Raw genomic sequence first — 10,326 nt, forward strand, 5'->3', positions numbered from 1 at the left:
ACTTTAAATGTTGTATATCAAAATGTTATTTTTACTTAATTTGTGAAGTATTCTCAAATAAGTAATATTAAAACTGTTAATTCAATTATTTTAATTATTTTTTAAAATAAAATTATTTTAGATTAATTAGATTAGATGGAGAAAATGATATCGAATTATACAAACAAATCAAGACATAGAGTATTATTTCTTATAAAAACTGCATAACCCTTGCACCCCATATAAAATTCCTAAAATCAAGATTGTATTTCAAAATTATATACACAAAAAATACACTTCTAAATTAAATTTATATATCTTCTCTATAAATATAAAATTATACCTTCCTATATATTAACTTATATAATTCTCGATCCACCAAATGCTAGTAATAAATTCTATACATGATTTCTGAAGAAGAATCAAGAAAATAAAGATATGATCTCTGAACAAGAATCAAATCAAGAAAGTAACAGAAGCCTTCGTAGTGACACGAATGCAATGCCAACCAAGCCAATGTCCTCTTATAAAACGGTTTTCGGACCTCAGACAATCGTTTGGAAATTTTATATTCCTATATACGACGCAATTTTTTTATAAGCAATCTTCTCTTGCTTTCGTTCCTAGAGAGAGCTCATTTGATTTTTGTTGCAGCAGCAGAGATTAGCAAAGAAAAGCTCGTTCAGATCAGAATGCCGTGCGGACGGGCTCACGGCCTGCTTTCTGTATTCGTGTCAATGGCGTTGGCGATAGCCGCGGTCTCATCCACGGGAAAACAGAGGACGGAACCTCCACCGGTCCCGGAATCGAATCCCCCAATGGTATCCTTCAAACCTCCAAGAATCTGGGACTCGCCGTCCACTGACCCGCTGGTGATGAACGCTAGCGCAGCACTCAGAGACGCAGGCTACCACATCATGGGCGCGGCTTTCGACATGTTCGCAGCAGAGGTCCTCCCATCCGGCCCTGCAACGTTTTTCGCCATTAACGACCCGGCTTTGGTGAACATCACTTTACCTTCCTGGCTCATGCTCAACCTCCTCCGTTACCACACGGCCACCGAAATGCTCCTCTGGAATGACCTCCAGATTCTCACCGCAGCCACTTGCTTACCAACTCGTCTTCACGGCAAGGGTTTGGTCGTCACCGGTGTGCAGACCGTGAACAGCACCGTTGCGTTAAACGGCGTGGCTGTGTCTCACCCGGACATCTTTGCGGCCGGCGGTCTGGCAATTCACGGCGTCCATCAGCCCTTTTATTACCTCGACCCCTCGCTTGATCAGATCCGGTTCGATTCCCTTCCTTTCCCCTCTTGTAATGACTCAGACTTCCTCCCTCTTCCAAACGCCAGGGCACCGATGCAGCGCCATGACCACAGCTCAACAACCTCGCGGCTGTGGCGCAGGTTGCAGCTCGCCTTGCGCGTCAATGGATGCTTGTCCTTCTATATGGCCATGAGTTTACAGGTAAGCAATATTTTCTAAACTTTACGAAGATCTTTGCAAATTTTCTCTTCTGAAGAATTTTTTTCTAGTATCTTTACACAATTGAAATAATATTCAAGTTTTTCTTCTAAATATCAACTTTAGTAAAATTTCTTCAATTCTTTGTGATAAATCGGAAAAGCGAGTAGAATATTTTGTAATTTTCTTTTCTCTATCCATTAATGCAGCCTCTTTCTTACGATTCTTGACAAGAAAATTCTATTTCTGCCAAACTGAACTTGGGGTTTCAAATTTGACAGTCTTCCTTTGTATTTGAAGCAAAAATTTTGAATTTTATTTTCGACAATGTGATTTCAGAAATTTATAAGCGTGTTTTCAATATAAAAAACACTCAACGATTTGATTTTCATGAAGAAAATAAAATTTGTTTTCGAAAATTTGAGACGATTTTAGTTTGATATCAATGGTAAATTACGACTGTAAAAATTGTGACAAGAAGAAATCTCTCATGACATATAACACACGGAAATTATTGTTATTGCAGATTGAACGGTTAAATGCCTCTCTGGCAGAAGCGACAGGGAATTCCAGAGGTAAAGTGACGGTTTTCGCACCGGTTGACAGCTATGCCGGGTTATCGTCGGCCTCGGCGTTGATCGGTGAGAATCTGAGGTTCCACGTGGTGCCGCAGAGGTTAACCGTAGCCGACTTATGCAGGTTTCCGGCCAGACACAAGATTCCGACTCTCTTCCACGGCCACAATCTTGAAATCACGTGCCCTGGCGATTTCCGGCCTCTGGTTATTAACAACGTTATGGTTGTACGGCCGGATGCGTTTGTGACCGATGATTTTGTTCTCCATGGCATTTCCGGGGCCCTTGATCCGCTCAATGTAACTACCACTACCTGATCTGTTTTCTGTTTTTCCCTGCTTGTTTTGTCTTCGCTCAAAAGTTATGGACGTGGGTTTCTCCACAACGGAGTAACTTAATGGCTTTCATTTAATTTTCTGTTTCTTTATGACATTTTATTTTTGTTAATGTTCATCTGTATTGCAAGCTTACATATAAAGAAATCAAAGACAAAAGTTCTGCGTTGGTATAGAGCAGTTTTATCAAGTTTGGGGTGTGAATCAAAAAGACATTGTAAAGCAGTAGTTTTCTTTCAATAGAAGAGAACAAATTTTCCCTAACTGATCAGGGTTCGAAGGGATTGCTATGTTTATTTTCTCAATGAAAAAAAAAGTAACTTGTTTTGCAGCATGTCAATTCCATTGATGAAGTAAAGTTTTTAAAAGAAATTTTAATTTGTTTTTTCAGTGTGAATTTCAGCTTAAGTTTATATATATTTGAGCCTGAATTTTGAGTTTTACTTCTATGTTTCAGATTATTTGCACCAGAAACATAAGTAATATACTGAGGTCTAGCTGTGTAGACTGATTCTGATTCTTACTCAGAGATAAAATTAAGGGAAAAAAATCAATCAGGAGTGATTTTTCAAATATTATTATCACTTAAAAGTCATTGATAAGGAAGTATTTTTTATTGCAATTTATTTTTCAAATTGATCATTTATTCTTATGAAAGATCCATTGTAAAAATTACTATTCATGAAACTTGGGTCAATGAATTTAACTTAAACTAGTTTTTAATTATTATTAAAAACTAACATTTTAAAATTTAACTAGTTCTAAATGAATTATGAAATGAAATTTTAAACCTATTCTAAATGATTTTTTAAATTTAATTTTAAAATAACTATGACATTTTGATGTTAAGATCATTTATTAAATATTTCAAATATTAAATTTTCTTTTTTCATAAAATCTATTACAGAGATTTCTATCTTTTCAGAAATATATTTTTTTATTTATATAATTCTCCACTTCATAGTTGTAATCATTTTAAGTGTTATAATTCTCGGTCATTCTAGTATAAGAAAAAATAATAGAGGATAAAGTTAATATCCTCTCACGGGATAGGATGGATCATGGGTTAAAAATCATTTTGAAGCTGTCAGTTTCCGTCCAATGATTTTAAAATTTGACGAGCATTAAAATATAATTTATCAACCATGAAAAAGTATTAATGTAAAACAAATATCCATTAAGCAAAAGCTAACCTGCAAGTTAAATATAAGAATAGAATTAAAATGTTTCAGCTCTCTTAAAAACCATGATCGAATCATAACGAATGCCTAAAGAAGAATACAATTAAAGGATTGCATTTTAATGTTTGGTATGTATGGCTAATGGGCTCAAATTGTGTAAACCTTCAATGCCAATCGATTAATACTGAAATAGATATTTCAAACCTTTGTTATGTAATAGGTGGTCTAAAGATTAGAAAAAAATAGTTTTAAATTTCTCTAGCTCCTAGTAAGTCTAGTTAATTGAATGTGGAGGGAATTTATTTGTATTTTGGAGTTCAAACTTATTTAAAGGGAATCTTACAAGGTATAAGGAAGATCTGTCACATGCAATATGTTTAGTATTAGCATAATCATTTTTAAAGATAAGAGGTTACAAATTTTTCTTTTAACATTTGAGATTTTGAATATAAAGTTTAATTGTAAGATTTTAAGATGACGGTAGAAAAAAAAATGATTTTCAATATTGTAATGTTTCATAAAATTGATCAATTGAATAGCATAATGAGAGTGAAGAAATTTTAATATCAAATGAATTGGGAATGTCTAAGAAATAAAAAAGTGAGTTTAGTACTCTTATCGCTTGTAGAAAGGGAAATGGAGTGACTAGGGTTGGAAAAGGTGAGTATTTTTACTAAATAAGAGTGATAATGTTGGATTTTTCAAGTAAATGATTGGGCTTAAGCATCAAATTTAGGTTTCCAAATCAAAAGGAGGTCTAATCCATATTGAGGGGAGCATTTCCAATTTAGGTTTCCAAATCAAAAGAGGGTCTAATCCATATAGAGGGGAGGATTTCCACTTGCATTAATTCTCAAATCCGATTGGAATGGGGTTGAAAATATATTGTAACCTATAGCTCAAAAATAAAGTAATCTTTCTTCTTATGATCCATTTCTAGTTCTTAAAAATTTGCACTTGTGGAAGGTAGAGACAAGCAAGTGAGTCAATTAGATAGCTTGCAGCTCAACAATTTATAAATAGAATTCATTTCTAAGTGTTTCTAACTCTTCCAAGTTTGAATAGGGAAGTCCCAAATGTCTTAAAAGGCTTAGTTTTCTTTTGTACAAATACAATAACCACAAAATCGGTTGCAAATAGCTAGATATATCACTCATCTAGATCTATGAATCTTTTCCACCAAATTGAGGATGTAGGAAAGTTGAGGTATTTTTTCTTGTCATGTTAAATAGAGTTAGACAACTTCTCGTGCCTTCCAAGTTTAATCAAGCTAACTTGCATGTGGCTTATAGAAAAAAGTGCTAGAATATTTGTTTCCTTTACCCCACAATCAACCAAACTCATTTAACAATAGTAATTTGTATTAATGTAATATGCTCAAATGTCATCATACCTAAATGACATACTTAAACAAGAGTTGGTAGCCTCACCTAGTTTTCCCTCTAAGAAATTTGAATCCTCTCATCTCCTATACATGTAAGCTCACAAACCTAATTTAATTGATTCGCTCAATACATCTCTTCTCGAGCCTACAATTTGTATTTGTGCTATTTCATTTTTGCACAAATTTCCTTAACAATTCAAAAATGATATCAAACCATGTCTAGTGCAGCTTTTATTGAAAGCCTATTTCACATATTTTGTTTGGCCTGATTTGCAATTGACTTGAAATTTGGAAAGCTCTATCTTTGGCGTTGGAAATTTCTTACTACGGCGATGAAATTTATGATATTTTTTCGAGCAAACATTTCAACCGGCCAATAAGGTAGCAAGTTAAGTCAACATACAAGCGGATTTGATTTCCCTAAGCCGTTTTTTGAAGTCTCGTTGGCATAAACATAAATTTTTCCAGCAAGGGTGGAGTATATTGGTGTCTAAAATAACTTTTTGAAAATCCACATGAAGATAAATGAACAAGCTAAACGGTGTTAAAATATTTGGAGAAAAAAAATAAATTTGAAAACTTATCTTATCTATTTTATTTGTTTTTTAAATCGTCCTTGTTTTTAACATTTGCATAAATGTTTTGGCATTGACATAAATCCTTCATTGTAAAGAGGCATTTGAAATCATTTGCATTTTTTATTGCAAGGTATTTTTGTAAAACTTGTAATGCACTACATTATAAAGTGTCAAATTTTAGGGGATTTTTGTTAAATCAAGGTTGGATGTTTATGTGTTAAGTGTTCTTCATGATTCATCTTTCTTCTACATTCAATTTTGGTTGTAATAACTAAATCAAAGCATAGATCAAAACCTTCTGCTTTTATCTTCATTTAACTATCATGAATGAAAAGGTAAAGTTCTAATTCAACTAAAGGACAAAGGCTCACATATTGTCACAATTGGGATAGAAAAAGATCCAATTGATGACAATGCTAAGGTCAAATGGTAAAATAAATGTGATCAAGCCTTTGGCTTCTTGTGTCTACATATATATTAACTATTTCTCTTTCATGTAGAAGCTTTAAACACTCCTAGGGATATATAGGATATCCTAGAGAAACTTTGTGTAAAACAAGATGAGATAAGAGCTCATGAGTTGGAGAATGAGCTCATTAGTTCGAGCCCCAAATTTAAATCACTAAGGTTGCAGCTCAAGATATGTGGAATAGACAAAAAGGATGATCAACTATTTTCTTGATTCTCTCTAAGCTTGGTCCTAATTATTTATTGTTTGTTTCAACTTTCCACTCCACCAAATTTTTATGGTAATTACTCAAAAAATTCCCTCTTTAGATGAATTTATTGCTAACCACAGAAGAGAGAAAGATAAGTTGATTCAAATGGGGACATTGAAATCTACTAAGTCTCAAGCTCCTATTGCTAGAAATGAGAGACAATAGGTTTCACATCAAGGGATGAAGCAACACAACAAAAAGGACAAGTAAACTAAAGGAGAACAAAAATATGAGTCCTCCAACCCAAACAGGTCGAAAGCTTTTCAAATCATGGAAAGCCTAAGAGGGAAAGGGTTTCTTATTGTAAGAGTTTTGGGAATGACAAGTATAAGTGTTTGCAAAAATAGAGTGCTCACCTCATGCATATTCCTAAGAAGAAGAATATAGGAGTTTCTAAATCTTTCAAAGATTCCTCACCAACACAAGAATATTTTAAGAAAAGAGATAAAAAGAAAGATTTAAGGATAGAGCACTAGTTGCAACATCAACTTATTCAGCTTCATCTTGGATTATTGACTTAGGTGCTTCACACTCTATGGTTTCTTCACAAGTTAATTTTTCTTCCATATAACCTAATAGCATGTCTCTTACTACTCTTTGCAATGATGCTCAAATAGAAATTGTCAGGAGAGGATCTATTGAGGTTGAAAATGGAACATTGACAAATATTCTAAGTGTACCTTCACACTCAACTAATCTCCTATTAGTATATCAGATTTCTTATATAGGGAAGGACATGCAAGTTGAGTTTACTATTGATTCAGTTGAGATCAGATTATTGCATAGCAATAATTATAGCGGCTTGGGAAGAGTAGATCATCAGGCTAGTTTTTATACCTTTTCTTACTTTACTCTTTAGGTTTTCTCTTCCAATTTTGATCCACTTGATGATTCCTTTAATGAAGATTTTTCTTCTTTCAATAAGGATGGGGATTATGTGTTGCAATGATCTGATACTGTGAGCAAACTAAGAGAGGGGGGGGGGGGTGTGAATCAATTTTCTCACAAGTACAACAATCAGTACAAATTATGAGATTAATACCAGAGCACAACGTGCAATGAAAGATAATACTTCTGCAATAGTATGTGAAATAATTGCAATGGGGATTGCACTTGCAATGAAGCCAATAGCCCAGAGCTCACTGCTCATCACAAAAAGAGAAGTCTCAGTGACTTAGAAAATGTCAGACTACAATCCAAAGAAAATGAACTATGAAAGTAGCATCCACTTATGCTTGATACAGTTCCAGTTAAGCACAAATATTTGCCTTGCAATACCAAACCCTTTTGATCCCTTCGGTGAAAGATATGACTTTATTTTGCACATAAACCTTTCTCTCATAATGCAGACATAACCATCGATCCCAAAAAAACATACCTAATTACATGAATAAGTTACCTATAAATACAGATCATCAACCTTAATGATAAGGTCGACTAAACCCTAAACACAAAAACCCATAATTACAAAAATGACATCACACGATACCACCAGACCAATATTATGATTTAAATTACATAGCATGGACCTAATTCAAATATACAAACAATTATATCTGTCAAAAATTTTACTAAGACCAAAATCCAAAATGTATCACCAATCGGTAGAAACTGATGGTATGATGAATCAGTAAGGATCCAGACAATTAATAAGAGGGGGGGGGGGGGGGGGGTGAATCAGTAGATAAAAAATTGACTAAAACTTTCACCAACCTCTATAACAATCTCACAAGCCAACCTCAGAACTAACTGGTTCAAACATTGAACTACAAACTTCAATAGCATTAACAGTTTACTGATTTGACTGGCATATCAAAATAATAGTATAACAACTCTAAAACTTCCAAACCATTTAACAAAAAAATTCAAATACTTTACTGACAATAGTAAAAGAATATTTCAGTTGGTCATCTTATCATTTCTAAGTGAATTTAACAGTTAAGCAATTTAACCATAGCAAACATAACCACAAAAACCATTCACCACTTGACACAATGATTTTTGACGTGGAACCCAAATGGTAAAAACCATTGTGGTGATGAATACCCACAAGTATTTTGAAATCTTCTGAAGTTTTCCCTATTAGGAGCCAAGCCTGTTAAACCTTTACAAAAAGTCCTGTTAAGAATAGATCCCGTTAGGGACCACCCGATTAAGGGATTTACTATAATGCCCTGTTAGAAGCAATACCCTATTAGGATTAACCTTAGTAGAGGATTTGAAGTCCAAGATAATGGATCACTTGGTTAGAGGATTTAGACAACACTAATCATGTTAAACCTTACCCAGTTAAGGGATTTGACTGTTGTAATTGTTAGAGAACAACAGGGGTTTGTTGATCTGGTAAATAGCACTACTCTGCTTGATCAGATCCTTTTCATGCTCCTATCTGCCTTTACACATACTACAGATACACCTTCTAGTTTGGCAATCAATCACACTAACACTTAACCAAAATTGTCAACACTACAACAAAACAACTCATCGACCTTATAAGAAAAACAATAGGTCGATAACACATCACAAACCTAAGATCTCATAGAGATTACAAATAAATCGGTTCAAGTATGACCGTTAGATTACATAGCAATCATTGCACATAGTTCAAGACAACCTCGACTGCTCCTTGATCACCGCTCCATCGATTCTTGTAACTCATCACATGGTTTCCTCTCCATGCTATCCACTCACTCTTTCCCAAGATGAAACCATTATCTCTACGTGCCAAAAACCATTTGAAACTCATAACATACAACATTCATACATGGCATAATCATTACTGTTCATCATATGATCATAAACCAATACATCCGATTCACCAAGCTCCATCGGTTTGGGTTTGGCACATCAACAGGTAGGGTTACTAGTTGATCTCACTACTTCTTAAGCAATATTGGTTTCCTTCACTAGCTCACCTACCGGTTGCAAAAAAGCATCATAACAACATCATATACTAGTTAGAATTGACATCAATGACAACATAAAAGTTCATCAATGCAATCTTCATGCAAATGCCAACAATATCCCCCTTTGGCATTGATGGCAATACAAATATCAAAACCCTTGATTGTGATGATTGAGAGTAATGCACATACATAGGTATAGGAATCATGGTTTGCATTTTACCATGTACTCTCCTTCAACTGAGTCAATCATACAATTCTTCTCCATACTCATATACTTCTTCTCCCCCTTTGACAACAATGCCAAAGTGAAAGTAAAACATGCAATGTCATACTTCACTATTTTGCATCAACAATTTGCAACTTGATGCTCCCCTTGTGGAGTAACTCCACTCTACACCAATCCTTCTTCAAGATTCTTCAATTAACTCCTGGAGTGATGTAATCCACATCTTTCTCAATTGACCTCATGTAGGGGCACAACCCCTAGTTGACTTCTAAGATACTCAAAAGGAGTCTTAGGCAGAGGTTTAGTAAAGATATCCGCTAGTTGCTCCTTAGTAGATACATGCTCTAGTAACACATCTTTACTATGCACTTTCTATCACAAGAAATGATATTTCAGCTCAATATGCTTGGATCTATCATGCAACAATGGATTCTTTGAGATATTTATTGCACTAGTGTTATCACATAAAATCTTTATTGGTTCTGTGATCTTCAACTTGAATCCTTCCAAAGTGTGTTTCATCCAAATTGCCTGGGTACAATTCATATACGCTGCAACATATTCAACTTCAACAGTGGACTGTGATATACAACTCTACTTTTTTTCTGCTCCAAGATACAAGTCTTCCTCCAAAAAATAATGCACCACCGGTTGTGCTCTTCTTGTCATCAACATTTCCTGCCCAATCTGCATCTATATAAACCTTCAAATCAAAGTTACCTGCATATGGATACCATAATCCATAATCAATAGTACCTTTCAAATATCTAAATATCCTTTTAGTTGCAATCATGTGTGTCTCCTTTGGGTTCTTCTGAAATTTGATAACTAGACCAACTGCATGAGCAATATCTGATCTGCAATGAACAACATAATGCAGTTTCCCTATCATTGATCTGTATTCCTTTTCATCAACAGATGTGATATCATCCTCCTTAGATAGTTTTAACCTATAACCATTGGTGTCCCAACTAGTTTAT

At 34.5% G+C, this 10,326-nt stretch overlaps 1 protein-coding gene across 1 annotated transcript; it reads left to right on the plus strand.

Moving 5' to 3' along the window:
- Window positions 1–539: 539 nt before the first annotated feature.
- Window positions 540–2,684, plus strand: LOC131065077 (fasciclin-like arabinogalactan protein 21). The gene is made up of 2 exons (XM_057999515.2): window positions 540–1,445; window positions 1,969–2,684. The coding sequence occupies exons 1-2, from the start codon at window positions 672–674 to the stop codon at window positions 2,332–2,334; spliced, it is 1,140 nt and encodes a 379-aa protein (XP_057855498.2). The 5' UTR covers window positions 540–671; the 3' UTR covers window positions 2,335–2,684.
- Window positions 2,685–10,326: the final 7,642 nt, after the last annotated feature.

This window comes from Cryptomeria japonica, chromosome 4 (genome assembly GCF_030272615.1).
Source record: "Cryptomeria japonica chromosome 4, Sugi_1.0, whole genome shotgun sequence".
NCBI classification, from domain to species: domain Eukaryota; kingdom Viridiplantae; phylum Streptophyta; class Pinopsida; order Cupressales; family Cupressaceae; genus Cryptomeria; species Cryptomeria japonica.

Coding starts and splice junctions, on each gene's coding strand:
- LOC131065077 (XM_057999515.2), top strand. CDS start 672: ATGCCGTGCGGACGGGCTCACGGCCTGCTTTCTGTATTCGTGTCAATG. Junction 1,446..1,968: donor ATATGGCCATGAGTTTACAG/GTAAGCAATATT, acceptor TTGTTATTGCAG/ATTGAACGGTTAAATGCCTC.